We start from the raw sequence: 19,330 nt of genomic DNA, 5'->3' as shown, positions 1-19,330 counted from the left end.
AACCATCCAGAATTAACCCTGTAACCATCCAGAATTAACCCTGTAACCATCCAGAATTAACCCTGTAACCATCCAGAATTAACCATGTAACCAATCAGAATTAACCCTGTAACCTTCCAGAATTAACCCTGTAACCACGCGGAATTAACCCTGTAACCATCCAGAATTAACCCTGTAACCATGAGGAATTAACCCTGTAACCATCCAGAATTAACCCTGTAACCATGAGGAATTAACCCTGTAACCATCCAGAATTAACCCTGTAACCTTCCAGAATTAACCCTGTAACCACGCAGAATTAACCCTGTAACCACGCGGAATTAACCCTGTAACCATCCAGAATTAACCCTGTAACCACGCAGAATTAACCCTGTAACCACGCAGAATTAACCCTTTAACCATCCAGAATTAACCCTGTAACCATCCAGAATTAACCCTGTAACCATCCAGAATTAACCCTGTAACCATCCAGAATTAACCCCGTAACCATGTAGAATTAACCCTGTAACCATGTAGAATTAACCCTGTAACCATGTAGAATTAACCCTGTAACCATCCAGAATTAACCCTGTAACCATCCAGAATAACTCTGTAACCATCCAGAATTAAACCTGTAACCATGTAGAATTAACCCTGTAACCCCCAGAATGAACCCTGTAACCTTCCAGAATTATCCCTGTAAACAGGGATCGACTGGATATAATGAGATAATGAACATGAGGTTGGCTGAGATAATGAACATGATGTTGGCTGGAGATAATGAGATAATGAACACGAGGTTGGCTGAGATAATGAACATGATGTTGGCTGGAGATAATGAGATAATGAACATGAGTTTGGCTGGAGGTAATGAGATAATGAACACGAGTTTGGCTGGAGGTAATGAGATAATGAACACGAGGTTGGCTGGAGACAATGAGATAATGAACATGAGGTTGGCTGGAGACAATGAGATAATGAACATGAGGTTGGCTGGAGATAATGAACACGAGGTTGGCTGGAGACAATGAGATAATGAACATGAGGTTGGCTGGAGGTATTGAGATAATGAACATGAGGCTGGCTGGCGATAATGAGATAATGAACACGAGTTTGGCTGGAGGTAATGAGATAATGAACACGAGGTTGGCTGGAGACAATGAGATAATGAACATGAGGTTGGCTGGAGACAATGAGATAATGAACATGAGGTTGGCTGAGATAATGAACATGAGGTTGGCTGAGATAATGAACATGAGGTTGGCTGGTGATAATGAACATGAGGTTGGCTGGAGACAATGAGATAATGAACATGAGGTTGGCTGGAGACAATGAACACGAGGTTGGCTGGAGGTATTGAGATAATGAACATGAGGCTGGCTGGCGATAATGAGATAATGAACATGAGGTTGGCTGGAGACAATGAGATAATGAACATGAGGTTGGCTGGTGATAATGAACATGAGGTTGGCTGGAGACAATGAGATAATGAACATGAGGTTGGCTGGAGACAATGAACACGAGGTTGGCTGGAGGTATTGAGATAATGAACATGAGGCTGGCTGGCGATAATGAGATAATGAACATGAGGTTGGCTGGAGACAATGAGATAATGAACATGAGGTTGGCTGAGATAATGAACATGAGGTTGGCTGGTGATAATGAACACGAGGTTGGCTGGAGGAATTAACCATGAGGAATTTACCCTGTAACCATGAGGAATTAACCCTGTAACCATCCAGAATTAACCCTGTAACCATGTAGAATTAACCCTGTAACCATGCAGAATTAACCCTGTAACCATCCAGAATTAACCCTGTAACCATCCAGAATTAACCATGTAACCATCCAGAATTAACCATGTAACCAATCAGAATTAACCCTGTAACCTTCCAGAATTAACCCTGTAACCACGCGGAATTAACCCTGTAACCATCCAGAATTAACCCTGTAACCATCCAGAATTAACCCTGTAACCATGAGGAATTAACCCTGTAACCATCCAGAATTAACCCTGTAACCATCCAGAATTAACCCTGTAACCATGCAGAATTAACCCTGTAACCATGCAGAATTAACCCTGTAACCATGCAGAATTAACCCTGTAACCACGTGGAATTAACCCTGTAACCATCCAGAATTAACCCTGTAACCTTCCAGAATTAACCCTGTAACCACGCAGAATTAACCCTGTAACCATCCAGAATTAACCCTGTAACCATCCAGAATTAACCCTGTAACCATCCAGAATTAACCCTGTAACCATCCAGAATTAACCCCGTAACCATGTAGAATTAACCCTGTAACCATGTAGAATTAACCCCGTAACCATGTAGAATTAACCCTGTAACCATGTAGAATTAACCCTGTAACCATCCAGAATTAACCCTGTAACCATCCAGAATAACTCTGTAACCATCCAGAATTAACCCTGTAACCATGTAGAATTAACCCTGTAACCCCCAGAATGAACCCTGTAACCTTCCAGAATTATCCCTGTAAACAGGGATCGACTGGATATAATGAGATAATGAACATGAGGTTGGCTGAGATAATGAACATGATGTTGGCTGGAGATAATGAGATAATGAACACGAGGTTGGCTGAGATAATGAACATGATGTTGGCTGGAGATAATGAGATAATGAACATGAGTTTGGCTGGAGGTAATGAGATAATGAACATGAGTTTGGCTGGAGGTAATGAGATAATGAACACGAGGTTGGCTGGAGACAATGAGATAATGAACATGAGGTTGGCTGAGATAATGAACATGAGGTTGGCTGAGATAATGAACATGAGGTTGGCTGGTGATAATGAACACGAGGTTGGCTGGAGACAATGAGATAATGAACATGAGGTTGGCTGGAGACAATGAACACGAGGTTAGCTGGAGGTATTGAGATAATGAACATGAGGCTGGCTGGCGATAATGAGATAATGAACATGAGGTTGGCTGGAGACAATGAGATAATGAACACGAGGTTGGCTGGAGATAATGAGATAATGAACATGAGGTTGGCTGGAGACAATGAGATAATGAACATGAGGTTGGCTGAGATAATGAACATGAGGTTGGCTGGTGATAATGAACACGAGGTTGGCTGGAGATAATGAGATAATGAACATGAGGTTGGCTGGAGACAATGAGATAATGAACATGAGGCTGGCTGGAGATAATGAGATAATGAACATGAGGCTGGCTGGCGATAATGAGATAATGAACATGAGGCTGGCTGGCGATAATGAGCTAATGAACATGAGGCTGGTTGGCGATAATGAGATAATGAACATGAGGCTGGTTGGCGATAATGAGATAATGAACATGAGGCTGGCTGGCGATAATGAGATAATGAACATGAGGCTGGTTGGCGATAATGAGATAATGAACATGAGGCTGGCTGGCGATAATGAGATAATGAACATGAGGCTGGCTGGAGATAATGAGATAATGAACATGAGGCTGGCTGGCGATAATGAGATAATGAACATGAGGCTGGCTGGCGATAATGAGCTAATGAACATGAGGCTGGTTGGCGATAATGAGATAATGAACATGAGGCTGGTTGGCGATAATGAGATAATGAACATGAGGCTGGCTGGCGATAATGAGATAATGAACATGAGGCTGGTTGGCGATAATGAGATAATGAACATGAGGCTGGCTGGCGATAATGAGATAATGAACATGAGGCTGGCTGGCGATAATGAGATAATGAACATGAGGCTGGCTGGCGATAATGAGATAATGAACATGAGGCTGGCTGGCGATAATGAGATAATGAACATGAGGTTGGCTGGAGATAATGAGATAATGAGGTTGAAAAGTGGAGTGGCTCTTTAAGAGATATTTATCTTCCTCTTCATTGTCCATTTGATGTATTTGAATACTGTTTGATGTAACGCTGAAATAGTGGATTTAATCTAATTAACATATTGTTCTTTTAGTATCCCCCAAAAACTATTTTTTTAAGGTAAAATTATTATTATTTTAAAATCATTTTGTATGTTTTTTATTTTTATTTAGCTAGGGCAAGTCAGTTAAGAACAAATTCTTATTTTCAATGACGGCCTAGGAACAGTGGGGTTAACTGGTCTAGGAACAGTGGGTTAACTGGTCTAGGAACAGTGGGGTTAACTGGTCTAGGAACAGTGGGTTTAACTGGTCTAGGAACAGTGGGTTAACTGGTCTAGGAACAGTGGGTTAACTGGTCTAGGAACAGTGGGTTAACTGGTCTAGGAACAGTGGGTTAACTGGCCTGGGAACAGTGGGTTAACTGGCCTGGGAACAGTGGGTTAACTGGCCTGGGAACAGTGGGGTTAACTGGCCTAGGAACAGTGGGGTTAACTGGCCTAGGAACAGTGGGGTTAACTGGCCTAGGAACAGTGGGAACTGCCTGTTCAGGGGCAGAACGACAGATTTGTACCTTGTCAGCTCGGGGGTTTGAACTTGCAACCTTCCGGTTACTAGTCCAATGCTCTAACCACTAGGCTACCCTGCCGCTACCCTGTCTGCACTTCTGCACACAGTTATTAAAATAAAATGATTGAATGAGATATTACACTGGGGCAGACATTTTCTCTCTGAACCCTCACACTGATGTCCCATGTGACTAGAGCGTGTATCTGTCTGTGGAGAGTACCTGTATCGGTGTCGTTGGGCAGTGATGACGTGCTCCGTGGTGTTGTGGAGGGTCTTGCCGTTGTAAGCCCAGGACAGAGTGCCTGGTCTGGGATAAGACTCAAACTCTACCCTGAGGCTTAGGCTCTCCCCTTCTCTGACAGCAGACTGGCTAGGCCGGGAGTCACCCAGCATACTGATGAAGCCTCGCTCTGGAGGGGGAACACACACAGGGTGAGGCTCTCCCTCTCTCTGACAGGGTGAGGCTCTCCCTCTCTCTGACAGGGTGAGGCTCTCCCTCTCTCTGACAGGGTGAGGCCCTCCCTCTCTCTGACAGGGTGAGGCCCTCACTCTCTCTGACAGGGTTAGACTCTCCCTCTCTCTGACAGGGTTAGACTCTCCCCCTCTCTGACAGGGTTAGACTCTCCCTCTCTCTGACAGGGTTAGACTCTCCCTCTCTCTGACAGGGTTAGACTCTCCCTCTCTCTGACAGGGTTAGACTCTCCCTCTCTCTGACAGGGTTAGACTCTCCCTCTCTCTGACAGGGTTAGACTATCATCAGTTACAGTGTTATAGAGGTTAACAAATTCCATCATTGAGGTTCTGTCTTTGCAAGACTCAAACACACACACACACACGCACGCACGCACGCACACACACACTCACCACGGACATCCAGGTGCAGGGTATCGGCGGTGGCGCCCCTCTCGTTGTGGGCGTGGCATCGGTATGTCCCGGCGTCTGATTGGTTGACAGAGGTGATCCAGAGGGAGGTGGAGCGTTGGTAACCACGGGAACCAGCCAGGATGTGGGAGGTGTGGGCCTGGAAGGCACGCTGCAGACAGGGGTCAGAGTTCAGGGGTTCACTATACTGGACTCTCAGGTGGGTCATGGTTAGTGTAATGGTAGAAGTTACTACGTTGTGGCACTATATAACGTCTATTACCTTTGATAAAGACAGGGGGGAGAGAGAGAGAGAGAGAAAGGGAGAGAGAAAGAGAGTGACAGAGAGAGAAAGGGAGAGAGGGAGAGAAAGGGAGAGAGAGAGAGAAAGGGAGAGAGACAGAGAAAGGGAGAGAGACAGAGAGTGAGAGACAGAGAGAGTGAGAGACAGACAGAAAGAGAGACAGAGAGAGACAGAGAGTCAGTATGAAGCCAGTCTCACCGCTCCAACAGGGAAGTCCCAATTAATGCTGAAGTCAGGGTTGAGGTTGGAGGAGCTGCAGGTGATCTCAAACTGCTCTCCTCTCCTCAGGATCACCCTCTCTCTCTGGGACAGACTGATCACTGGAGGCTGCTCAGGGACTGGGTGGGCAGAGGAGAGGGAGGGTGGATATAAACATACAGTACGTCAGACAGGACCCTGTTTGGAGCTGGACCATGTTTAACTGTTAACATAGAGGTGGTCCATGTCTAACTGTTAACATAGAGTCACATAGAGGTGGTCCATGTCTAACTGTTAACATAGAGTCACATAGAGGTGGTTCATGTTTAACTGTTAACATAGAGTCACATAGAGGTGGTCCATGTTTAACTGTTAACATAGAGTCACATAGAGGTGGTTCATGTTTAACTGTTAACATAGAGTCACATAGAGGTGGTTCATGTTTAACTGTTAACATAGAGTCACATAGAGGTGGTCCATGTCTAACTGTTAACATAGAGTCACATAGAGGTGGTCCATGTCTAACTGTTAACATAGAGTCACATAGAGGTGGTTCATGTTTAACTGTTAACATAGAGTCACATAGAGGTGGTCCATGTCTAACTGTTAACATAGAGTCACAGAGGTGATTTGAGGCACAAATTCTGTGTATGCAAAAACGAGTATGCTGCCTGGAGATCTCTTTTTCCCTCCCTACTTCCAACATCCATCCCTCGAACATCTCCTTTCTTTCCCTCTCCCCCTCTCACCTAGCCGTACGTCCACAGTATACTGGCTCGACCTCACGGTGGCACCTGCCAGCTCGCCCAAGCATATGTAGCAACCCTCGTACTCCTTCCTGGCGTTGCCGATGATGACGCCGCGCTGGGGGTCGGACTGGTAATGGAGGTCGGAGGGTAAAGGTTGTAAGTCACAGGTCTGTAAGGTCACGGGGGTCACATCAGGGTCGGTGACCAGGCATGGTAAAGTCAGGTTCTCCCCGACGCGGACCAGAATGCCGTTCACCATAGAACGCTGAAACGGACTCTGGGGGTCTGGGGGTGGGAGGGAGAGACGGGGGGATAGGAGAGGAGAGAGGGAATTTGGGTTAGGTAGGAAAACAGAAGAGATGGAGAGATTGGGTTTATGCAAGACAACATAGGGAAGGGAGGGAGGGTGATACATATGCTCACAGATACAGAGAGAGAGAGAGAGAGAGAGACAGAGAGAGACAGAAAGAGAGAGAGAGAGAGACAGAGAGAGACAGAGAGAGAGACAGAGAGAGAGACAGAGAGAGACAGAGAGACAGAGACAGAGACAGAGACAGAGAGAGAGAGAGACGGAGACAGAGACAGAGAGAGAGAGACATACAGACAGAGAGAGAGAGACAGAGAGAAAAGCCTACATAGACAGAGTCATAGACAAACACACACACACACACACACACCCAACACACACCTCTCACCTTTCACAAAGACGTAGATGGAGGAGTGCTCCTTGGTGTTGTTGTTGATACAGGCGTATCGTCCCATGTGATATCCCTGGGCAGACTGCACCCTAACAAACACTACCCCTCCTCCCTCCTCTACCTCCCCCTCCAGCCGCCTGCCCCTCTCTCTCTGCCACCTCAACCCCCGTGAAACAACAGTGGATGGAGTGTTGGTGTTGTTGTCATGGCAGCGGAGTTCCAGAGCACCGCCTTTCGGAACCACCAGGTGAGGTCCGCTGGGGAAGATGACGGGATTGGACCAACCTGTTGGACACACGGAACATGCCCATATATGGTATACAGTCGACTAGGCTGTAATGGCTGTGTGTCTAGGCTTTTGTTCAAGCCCAGCACTGTAACAACACAAATTTAAATTAATTAAATTTAGACCACGGAAAGTTGATTTAGGTGTGTCAGAGCTGGGCTAGGACAAAAACCTGCACACAGAAAAGGTAGCATCGTGAGTGAATAGAAATATTGGAGTAGAATAGAAAATAAAAATGTCATGTCACCCAAGGAGATTCTTTAGACAGTCATGGTTCAGTCTAGTAACAGACTGGTGTAACAGACTGGTTCAGTCTAGTAACAGACAGTGGACAGTCATGGTTCAGTCTAGTAACAGACTGGTGTAACAGACTGGTGTAACAGTGGACAGTCATGGTTCAGTCTAGTAACAGACTGGTGTAACAGTGGACAGTCATGGTTCAGTCTAGTAACAGACTGGTGTAACAGTGGACAGTCATGGTTCAGTCTAGTAACAGACTGGTGTAACAGTGGACAGTCATGGTTCAGTCTAGTAACAGACTGGTGTAACAGTGGACAGTCATGGTTCAGTCTAGTAACAGACTGGTGTAACAGACTGGTGTAACAGTGGACAGTCATGGTTCAGTCTAGTAACAGACTGGTGTAACAGACTGGTGTAACAGTGGACAGTCATGGTTCAGTCTAGTAACAGACTGGTGTAACAGTGGACAGTCATGGTTCAGTCTAGTAACAGACAGTCATGGTTCAGTCTAAACAGACTGGTGTAACAGTGGTGTACAGTCATGGTTCAGTAACAGACTGGTGTACAGACTGGTGTAACAGTGGACAGTCATGGTTCAGTCTAGTAACAGACTGGTGTAACAGACTGGTGTAACAGTGGACAGTCATGGTTCAGTCTAGTAACAGACTGGTGTAACAGTGGACAGTCATGGTTCAGTCTAGACTGGTGTAACAGTGGACAGTCATGGTTCAGTCTAGTAACAGACTGGTGTAACAGACTGGTGTAACAGACTGGTGTAACAGACTGGTGTAACAGTGGACAGTCATGGTTCAGTCTAGTAACAGACTGGTGTAACAGTGGACAGTCATGGTTCAGTCTAGTAACAGACTGGTGTAACAGACTGGTGTAACAGTGGACAGTCATGGTTCAGTCTAGTAACAGACTGGTGTAACAGTGGACTGGTTCAGTCTAACAGTGGACAGTCATGGTTCAGTCTAGTAACAGACTGGTGTAACAGTGGACAGTCATGGTTCAGTCTAGTAACAGACTGGTGTAACAGACTGGTGTAACAGTGGACAGTCATGGTTCAGTCTAGTAACAGACTGGTGTAGTAACAGACTGGTGTAACAGTGGACAGTCATGGTTCAGTGGACTAGACTGGTGTAAACAGACTGGTGTAACAGTGGACAGTTATGGTTCAGTCTAGACTGGTGTAACAGACTGGTGTAACAGTGGACAGTCATGGTTCAGTCTAGAACTGGTGTAACAGTGGACAGTCATGGTTCAGTCTAGAACAGACTGGTGTAACAGACTGGTGTAAACAGTGGACAGTCATGGTTCAGTCTAGTAACAGACTGGTGTAACAGTGGACAGTCATGGTTCAGTCTGTAGACTGGTGTAACTCATGGTCAGTCTACTGGTGTAACAGACTGGTGTAACAGTGGACAGTCATGGTTCAGTCAGACTGGTGTAACAGTGGACAGTCATGGTTCAGTCTAGTAACAGACTGGTGTAACAGTGGACAGTCATGGTTCAGTCTAGTAACAGACTGGTTCAGTAAACAGACTGGTGTAACAGTGGACAGTCATGGTTCAGTCTAGTAACAGACTGGTGTAACAGTGGACAGTCATGGTTCAGTCTAGTAACAGACTGGTGTAACAGACTGGTGTAACAGTGGACAGTCATGGTTCAGTCTAGTAACAGACTGGTGTAACAGTGGACAGTTATTAATAGACCTACATCAATCTGGCTGAAGGTTTGATCTTCCAACAGGGAGAATTAGGACCAACGTCTGGTGATGACCTCATAAAACCCAAACAGCTCAACTCATCATTATCCATAACAGACAAATAAGGACATTGACAAGGTGAATCAATCAATCAGCCAATCAGCCAATCAGCAGGCTTCTAGAGGAGGAAAGACATTTGGGTCAGAAAAGTGTTTTTTCCCTTTGTGTCCCTATTGGTCCCGGTCAAAAGTAGTGCACTACATAGGGAATAGGGTGGCAACCCTGGTCAAAAGTAGTGAACTAAATAGGGAATAGGGTGCCAACCCTGGTCAAAAGTAGTGCACTACATAGGGAATAGGGTGGCAACCCTGGTCAAAAGTAGTGTACTATATATGGAATAGGGTGCCAACTCTGGTCAAAAGTAGTGCACTATTAGAGAATAGGGTGCCAACTCTGGTATGACGTAGTGCACTATATAGGGAATAGGGTGCCAACTCTGGTCAAAAGTAGTGCACTACATAAATGAATAGTGTACAATTTGGGACAGAGCCTGTGTTTTTCAGTTCTGAAGATTAACACATGATTTGCATAGCCTGGCAGCCAATCAATAGACTTCAGATTCATAGCCTGGCAGCCAATCAATAGACTTCTTGAGGAGAGAAAAAAAAAAAAACATTTTGGGTCATGAAGTTGTTTCGTTAGAGTTCAGATTCACAACCTGTCAGCGTCCTAAACCCTATTCCCCCATGGGCCCTAAAAATTCCCCCATGACAGCTGCAAACCCTATTCCCCCAGGGAAAGATGCCAAGATAACTGAACCACGTCAAAAATAGTGCACTAAATATGGAATAGAGGTGCCAACTCTGTTCAAAAGTAGATACTAAATATGGGGTGCCAACTTTATTTAAATATGTAGCACTAAATATGGAATAGAGGTGCCAACCCTCTGTCAAAAATAGTGCACTAAATATGGAATAGGGTGCCAACCCTCTAGTGCACTAAATATGGAATAGGGTGCAAAAAAGTAGTGCACTAAATATGGAATAGAGGTGCCAACTCTGTTCAAAAATAGGAATAGGGTGCACTAAAAAATATGGACTAAATATGGAATAGAGGTGCCAACTCTGGTCAAAAATAGTGCACTAAATAATGGAATAAAAGTAGTGCACTAAATATGGAATAGTGCCAACTCTGTTCAAAAGTAGTGCACTAAATATGGAATAGGGTGCCAACCCTGTTCAAAAGGAATAGTGCACTAAATATGGAATAGGGTGCCAACCCTGGTCAAAAGTAGTGCACTAAATATGGAATAGGGTTCCATTTGTGAATAGGGTGCCAACTCTGAATAGTGACTAAATATGGAATAGGGTGCCAACCCTGTGGTAGTGCACCTATAGGGTTCCATTTGTGATGCAGACATGGACTGACGGCCCTGGGAAGGGTGCCAGTAGTGCCACTAAATATGAGAATAGGGTGCCAACCCTAGTCACATGAAGATCATGTTGGTGGAAAACCTGCCAGGCAAATCATGTGTCGATCTTCAGAAGTCTAGGGCTTTGTTCCAAATGGCACCCTATTCCCTATGTAGTGCACTACTTCTGACCAGAGTTGGCACCCTATTCCCTACGTAGTGCACTACTGCTGACCAGAGTTGGCACCCTAATTCCATATTTAGTGCACGGCTTCTGACCAGGGTTGGCACCCTATATGGTCTAAAGTAGTGCACTACATAGGGAATAGGGTGCCAACTCTGGTCAGAAGCCCTATTCCCTATGTAGTGCACTACTTTAGACCAGAGCCATATTCCCTATGTAGTGCACTACTTTAGACCAGAGCCCTATTCCCTAAAAATATAGTGCACTACTAAATATGTGACCAGAGCCCTATTCCCTATATAGTGCCAACTGGTCAAAAGTAGTGCTTTCCATTTGTGAGACCAGAGCCCTATTCCCTATATAGTGAACTACTAGTGACCAGGGCCCTATTCCCTATGTAGTGCACTACTTTAGGCCCTATTCCCTATGTAGTGCACTACTTTAGACCAGGGCCCTATTCCCTATATAGTGAACTACTAGTGACCAGGGCCCTATTCCCTATGTAGTGCACTACTTTACACAGAGCCCTATTCCCTATATAGTGCACTACTTTGACCAGAGCCCTATTCCCTATATAGTGCACTACTTTAGACCAGAGCCCTATTCCCTATATAGTGAACTACTAGTGACCAGGGCCCTATTCCCTATATAGTGCACTACTTTAGACCAGAGCCCTATTCCCTATATAGTGAACTACTACTTTAGACCAGAGCCCTATTCCCTATATAGTGCACTACTTTAGACCAGAGCCCTATTCCCTATATAGTGCACTACTTTAGACCAGAGCCCTATTCCCTATATAGTGACACTACTTTTAGACCAGAGCCCTATTCCCTATATAGTGCTACTACTTCCCTATAGTTACTTTAGACCAGAGCCCTATTCCCTATATAGTGCACTACTTTAGACCAGAGCCCTATTCCCTATATAGTGAACTACTAGTGACCAGGGCCCTATTCCCTATGTAGTGCACTACTTTAGACCAGAGCCCTATTCCCTATATAGTGAACTACTAGTGACCAGGGCCCTATTCCCTATATAGTGCACTACTTTAGACCAGAGCCCTATTCCCTATATAGTACACTACTTTAGACCAGAGCCCTATTCCCTATATAGTGCACTACTTTAGACCAGAGCCCTATTCCCTATATAGTGCACTACTTTAGACCAGAGCCCTATTCCCTATGTAGTGCACTACTTTAGACCAGAGCCCTATTCCCTATGTAGTGCACTACTTTAGACCAGAGCCCTATTCCCTATGTAGTGCACTACTTTAGACCAGAGCCCTATTCCCTATGTAGTGCACTACTTTAGACCAGAGCCCTATTCCCTATGTAGTGCACTACTTTAGACCAGAGCCCTATTCCCTATATAGTACACTACTTTAGACCAGAGCCCATAGGGGAATAGGGTGCCGTTTTGAAGCCCAGTATTTTACTTTTATTTATTTTATATGACGGTCTAGGAACAGTGGGTTAACTGGTCTAGGAACAGTGGGTTAACTGGTCTAGGAACAGTGGGTTAACTGGTCTAGGAACAGTGGGTTAACTGGTCTAGGAACAGTGGGTTAACTGGTCTAGGAACAGTGGGTTAACTGGTCTAGGAACAGTGGGTTAACTGGTCTAGGAACAGTGGAACAGTGGGTTAACTGGTCTAGGAACAGTGGGTTAACTGGTCTAGGAACAGTGGAACAGTGAGTTAACTGGTCTAGGAACAGTGGGTTAACTGGTCTAGGAACAGTGGGTTAACTGGTCTAGGAACAGTGGGTTAACTGGTCTAGGAACAGTGGAACAGTGGGTTAACTGGTCTAGGAACAGTGGGTTAACTGGTCTAGGAACAGTGGAACAGTGAGTTAACTGGTCTAGGAACAGTGGGTTAACTGGTCTAGGAACAGTGGGTTAACTGGTTTAGGAACAGTGGGTTAACTGGTCTAGGAACAGTGGGTTAACTGGTCTAGGAACAGTGGGTTAACTGGTCTAGGAACAGTGGGTTAACTGGTCTAGGAACAGTGGGTTAACTGGTCTAGGAACAGTGGGGTTAACTGGTCTAGGAACAGTGGGTTAACTGGTCTAGGAACAGTGGGTTAACTGGTCTAGGAACAGTGGGTTAACTGGTCTAGGAACAGTGGGGTTAACTGGTCTAGGAACAGTGGGTTAACTGGTCTAGGAACAGTGGGTTAACTGGTCTAGGAACAGTGGGTTAACTGGTCTAGGAACAGTGGGTTAACTGGTCTAGGAACAGTGGGTTAACTGGTCTAGGAACAGTGGGTTAACTGGTCTAGGAACAGTGGGTTAACTGGTCTAGGAACAGTGGGTTAACTGGTCTAGGAACAGTGGGTTAACTGGTCTAGGAACAGTGGGTTAACTGGTCTAGGAACAGTGGGTTAACTGGTCTAGGAACAGTGGGTTAACTGGTCTAGGAACAGTGGGTTAACTGGTCTAGGAACAGTGGGTTAACTGGTCTAGGAACAGTGGGTTTAACTGGTCTAGGAACAGTGGGTTAACTGGTCTAGGAACACTGGGGTTAACTGGTTTAGGAACAGTGGGTTAACCGGTCTAGGAACAGTGGGTTAACTGGTCTAGGAACAGTGGGTTAACTGGTCTAGGAACAGTGGGTTAACTGGTCTAGGAACAGTGGGTTAACTGCCTGTTCAGGGGCAGAACAACAGATTTGTACCTTGTCAGCTGGGGATTTGAACTTGCAACCTTTAGGTTACTAGTCCAACGCTCTAACCACTAGGCTACGCTGAATTTGAACTTGCAACCAATGGTTACAGCGACTAAATGGTTAAGTGGAATTTGACTGCCGTCATGATTTGTAACTGCTGGTGTGGCGGTAACAGCTTTAGGAACAGTGGGTTAACTGGTCTACAACACACACACACACACACACACGCCTTTTCCTGGGAAAAGCCCGGATACGACCAACTACCTTGGGATACAGTTATGCAAATACATAGTCAGCCTCCCAAATGGCACCCTATTCCCTAGTTAGTGCACTACTTTTAACCAGGGCCCATAGATATCTGGTCAAAAGTAGTGCACTAACTAGGGAATTGGGTGCCACTTCTAATAGTGTGACTCTGGGCTTGAAGGGACAGGTTGAAGATGACAGATTACACTACCGTTACAGCTTGATATAAACAACATTATAGGGCATACACCTGTGTCTGTGTCTGTGTCTGTGTGTGTCTCAGTGAACAGTGGGTTAACTGGTCTAGGAACAGTGTGGTTAACTGGTCTCAGTGTGTGTGTGTGTGTGTGTGTGTGGTCTAGTGTCTGTGTCTGTGGGTTAACTGGTCTGTCTCAGTGTGTGTTAACTGGTGTGTGTGTGTGTCTCAGTGTCTGGTCTGTGTGGTGTGTGTGTGTGGGTTAACTGTGTCTCAGTGTGTCTGTGTGTGTGTGTGTGTGTGTGTGTGTGTGTCTCAGTGAACAGTGTGTGTCTGTTCAGGGCAACTGGTGTTTTGTGTCTGTGTCTCAGTGTGGTTAACTGTGTGTGTGTGTGTGTGTGGGTTAACTGTGTCTGTGTGTGTGTGGTTCTGTGTCTGTGTCTCAGTGTGTGTTAACTGTGTCTGTGTGTGTGTGTGTGTGTGGTCTGTGTCTCAGTGTGTGTTGTGTCTGTGTCTGTGTGTGTGGTTAACTGTGTCTCAGTGTGTGGTGTTCTGTGTCTGTGTCTCAGTGTGTGTTAACTGTGTCTGTGTGTGGGTTAACTGTGTCTCAGTGTGTGTGTGGGTTGTGTGTGTGTCTGTCTGTGTGTGTGTGTGTGTCTGTGTGTGTGTGTTTGTACCTGTGTCTGTGTCTGTGTGGATCTGTGTCTGTGTGTGTCTGTGTCTGTGTGTGTGTGTGTGTCTGTGTCTGTGTCTCAGTGTGTGCTGTGTGTGTCTGTTGTGTGTGTGTGTCTGTGTCTCAGTGTGTGTAAGTGTGTGGTGTCTGTGTCTGTGTGTGTGTGTGTGTGTCTGTGTCTGTGTGTGTGTGTGTGTCTCAGTGTGTGTGTGTGTGTGTGTCTGTGTCTGTGTGTGTGTGTGTGTCTGTTCCAGGTGTGAAAAGTGTCTGTGTGTGTGTGTACCTGTGTACAGTGTTGTGTGTGTCTGTGTCTCAGTGTGTGTGTGTGCACCTGTGTCTGTGTCTCAGTGTGTGTGTGTGTGTGTGTGTCTGTGTCTGTGTCTCAGTGTGTGTGTGTGTGTGTGTGTGTCTGTGTGTGTGTGTGTGTGTCTGTGTCTCAGTGTGTGTGTGTGTGTGTGTGTCTGTGTCTCAGTGTGTGTGTGTGTGTGTGTCTGTGTCTGTGTCTCAGTGTGTGTGTGTGTGTGTGTGTGTGTGTGTGTGTCTGTGTCTGTGTCTCAGTGTGTGTGTGTGTGTGTGTTTTGTGTCTGTGTCTCAGTGTGTGTGTGTGTCTGTGTCTCAGTGTGTGTGTGTGTGTGTGTGTGTGTGTCTCAGTGTGTGTGTGTGTGTCTCAGTGTGTGTGTGTGTGTGTCTGTGTGTGTGTCTGTGTCTCAGTGTGTGTGTGTGTGTGTGTGTGTGTGTGTGTGTGTGTGTGTCTCAGTGTGTGTGTGTGTGTGTGTGTCAGTGTGTGTGTGTGTGTTAGTGTGTGTGTGTGTACAACAGTACACTGTAAATATATATATATACTGAACAACAATATCAACACAACGTGTAAAGTGTTGTTCCCACGTTTCATGAGCTGAAATAAAAAAGATCCCAGAAATGTTCCATACGCACAAAAAAAAGCTTATTTCTCTTAAACTTTGTGCACAAATTGTTTACATTTCTTTTAGTGAGCATTTCTCCTTTTGCCCCAAGATAATCCATCCACCTGACAGGTGTGGCATATCAAGAAGCTGATTAAACAGCATGATCACTACACAGGTGCACCTTGTGCTGGGGGGGGGACTATAAAAAGGGCCACTCCAAAATGTGCAGTTTAGTCACACAACACAATGCTACAGATGTCTCAAGTTTTCAGGGAGCGTGCTTTTGGCATGCTGACTGCAGGAATGTCCACCAGAGCTGTTGCCAAATCATTTTAATGTTCATTTCTCTACCATAAGCCACCTCCAACATCATTTTAGAGAATTTGGCAGTAAGTCCAACCGGCCTCACAACCGCAGACCACACGTGTATGGCGTTGTGTGGGCGAGTGGTTTGCTGATGTCAACGTTGTGAACAGAGTGCCCCGTGGTGGCGGTGGGGTTATAGTATGGGCAGGCATAAGCTACGGACAACGAACACAATTGCATTTTTATCAGTGCACATTTTTATTCACAGAGATTCACCGTGATGAAATCCACTCGCTGTCGTGCCATTCATCCGCCTCCATCACCTCATGGTTCAGCATGACAATGTACGGCCACATGTCGCAAGAATCTGTTCCAGTTCCTGCCAATATCCAGCAACTTCCACTGTGTGTGTGTGTGTGTGTGTGTGTGTGTGTGTGTGTGTCTGCCTGCCTAAGCCCTGTGTTGAATAAACATGGGCTTATTGCATCAGATCAGCCTATTCTACATCTGAAGTCCAGTAGCCTGGTAATAACAATGTAAACAACATGGGCCGGACGTCCAGACATGTTTAGCCTGCCTGCTGCCACCTGTTATGCGCGGAAGCCAACATATGTTGCTAAAATGTATGAATAATTAATTGGATAACCAAAACAGTGTGTGTGTGTGTGTTACCATGCATAACAAAACAATGGAATAGCCTAATAAGCTAAAATGTCCAAGATGATGCGATAAAATACAGAACAGGCCATTGGCCAAGGAAGTGCCGGGAAAGCTCCATACCAACACAACCCCACTCCCTACCAACACAACCCCACTCCCTACCAACACAACCCCACCCTACCCTACCAACACAACCCCACTCCGTACCAACACAACCGCACTCCGTACCAACACAACCCCACTCCGTACCAACACAACACAACCCCACTCCGTACCAACACAACCGCACTCCGTACCAACACAACACAACCCCACTCCGTACCAACACAACACAACCCCACTCCATACCAACACAACCTCACTCCATACCAACACAACCCCACGCCGTACCAACACAACCCCACTCCGTACCAACACAACCCCCATCCCTACCAACACAACCCCACTCCATACCAGCACAACCCCACTCCATACCAACACAACCCCACTCCCTACCAACACAACCCCACTCCATACCAACACAACACAACCCCACTCCGTACCAACACAACCCCACTCCATACCAACACAACCCCACTCCATACCAACACAACCCCACCCCACTCCGTACCAACACAACCCAACCCACAACCCCACTCCCTACCAACACAACCCCCCCACTCCCTACCAACACAACCCCACTCCCTACCAACACAACCCAACCCCACACCAACACAACCCCACTCCCTACCAGCACAACCCCACCCCACTCCGTACCAGCACAACCCCACCCTCCGTACCAGCACAACCCCACTCCGTACCAGCACAACCCCACTCCGTACCACAACCCCACTCCGTACCAGCACAACCCCACTCCGTACCAGCGCAACCCCACTCCGTACCAGCACAACCCCACTCCGTACCAGCACAACCCCACCCCACCCATACCAGCACAACCCCACTCCATACCAGCACAACCCCACTCCATACCAGCACAACCCCACTCCATATCAACACAACCCCACTCCATACCAACACAACCCCACTCCCTACCAACACAACCCCACTCCGTACCAACACAACCCCACTCCGTACCAGCACAACCCCACTCCGTACCAGCACAACCCCACTCCGTACCAGCACAACCCCACTCCGTACCAGCACAACCCCACTCCGTACCAGCACAACCCCACTCCGTACCAGCACAACCCCACTCCATACCAGCACAACCCCACTCCATACCAGCACAACCCCACTCCATACCAGCACAACCCCACTCCATATCAACACAACCCCACTCCATATCAACACAACCCCACTCCCTACCAACACAACCCCACTCCCTACCAACACAACCCCACTCCGTACCAACACAACCCCACTCCGTACCAACACAACCCCACTCCATACCAACACAACCCCACTCCCTACCAACACAACCCCACTCCCTACCAACACAACCCCACTCCCTACCAACACAACCCCACTCCGTACCAACACAACCCCACTCCATACCAACACAACCCCACTCCATACCAACACAACCCCACTCCATACCAACACCCGAAACGACATGTATTAGACTACACCCCCATGGTAGGTCTACCTACACTATGACCAAAAGCCCAGACCATTATTCCTCCTCCACCAAACTTTACAGTTGGCCAAACCCAGATTCATCCATCGGACTGCCAGATGGTGAAGCGTTATTCTTCACTCCAGAGAACGCGTTTCAACTGCTCCAGAGTTCAACCACTCCAGCCGAAGCTTTGCATTGCGCATGGTGATCTTAGGCTTGTGTGCGGCTGCTCGGCCATGGAAACCCATGGAAACCCATGGAAACCCATTGAAGCTCCCGATGAACAGTTCTTGTCATGAACAGTTCCTGTGCTGACGTCGCTTCCAGAGGCCGTTTGGAACTCGGTAGTGAGTGTTGCAACGGAGGACAAACTATTTTTAAGCACTACGTTGCGCGGTCCCGTTCTGTTAGCTTGTGTGGCATATCACTGAGACGTTGTTGCTCCTAGACTTTTCTCTTCACAATAACAGAACTTACAGTTGACCGGGGGGCAGCTCCAGCACGGCAGACATTGTATGAACTGACTAGTTGGAAAGGTGGCATCCTATGACGGTGCCACGATGAAAGTCACCGAGGTCTTCAGGAAGGCCATTCTACTGACAATGTTTCCCAATGGAGATTGCATGTCTGTGTGCTCGATTTGCAACGGGTGAGGTGGAAATAGCCCGATCCACACATTTTAAGGGGTGTCCACATACCTTTGTATATATGGTGTATAATCAACCACAGGATATTGGATAAACCACAACATAACCATATACGCCAAATATAAACCACAACATAACCATATACGCCAAATATAAACCATAACATAACCATCCATACACGCTATATATAAAACACAACACACGCTATATATAAACCACAACCAAAACCTAAAACAGTAAAACCACAATAAACAGCACGTGAAAAACGTGGCGACTCACCTGTCCGCGGAAACAACAGAAACTGCATGATAACTAGAATCCAGTTGTCTCTCATGATTAGCTGTGTTGTTAATCCTACCCCATGCGTCTGGACTTGTGTGTGTGTCTAAAGTTGTCGTCTCTACCCGTACAGTGAACTGCGTAGCGGGTCA

At 46.4% G+C, this 19,330-nt stretch overlaps 1 protein-coding gene across 1 annotated transcript in view; it reads right to left on the bottom strand.

The window, feature by feature from the left end:
- LOC112217226 (mast/stem cell growth factor receptor kita-like) overlaps positions 1-19,330 on the bottom strand; it is a 64,630-nt gene that overhangs the window by 45,098 nt on the left and 202 nt on the right. The window contains exons 1-6 of the mRNA XM_042314149.1: positions 19,179-19,330; positions 7,210-7,497; positions 6,515-6,799; positions 5,766-5,905; positions 5,267-5,435; positions 4,623-4,812 (exon numbers count right to left, since the gene is read on the bottom strand). The exon at positions 19,179-19,330 is cut by the window's right edge and continues 202 nt beyond it. Of these exons, the coding sequence (XP_042170083.1) occupies positions 4,623-4,812; positions 5,267-5,435; positions 5,766-5,905; positions 6,515-6,799; positions 7,210-7,497; positions 19,179-19,233 (1,127 nt within the window). The 5' untranslated portion in view covers positions 19,234-19,330. The remainder of the gene's footprint in view (positions 1-4,622; positions 4,813-5,266; positions 5,436-5,765; positions 5,906-6,514; positions 6,800-7,209; positions 7,498-19,178) is intronic.

The sequence above is a fragment of the Oncorhynchus tshawytscha genome, unplaced genomic scaffold, assembly GCF_018296145.1.
Source record: "Oncorhynchus tshawytscha isolate Ot180627B unplaced genomic scaffold, Otsh_v2.0 Un_contig_2685_pilon_pilon, whole genome shotgun sequence".
NCBI lineage: Eukaryota > Metazoa > Chordata > Actinopteri > Salmoniformes > Salmonidae > Oncorhynchus > Oncorhynchus tshawytscha.
The sequence above is the reverse complement of the archived record's forward strand: the minus strand, read 5'-3'. Positions and strand labels throughout refer to the sequence as shown.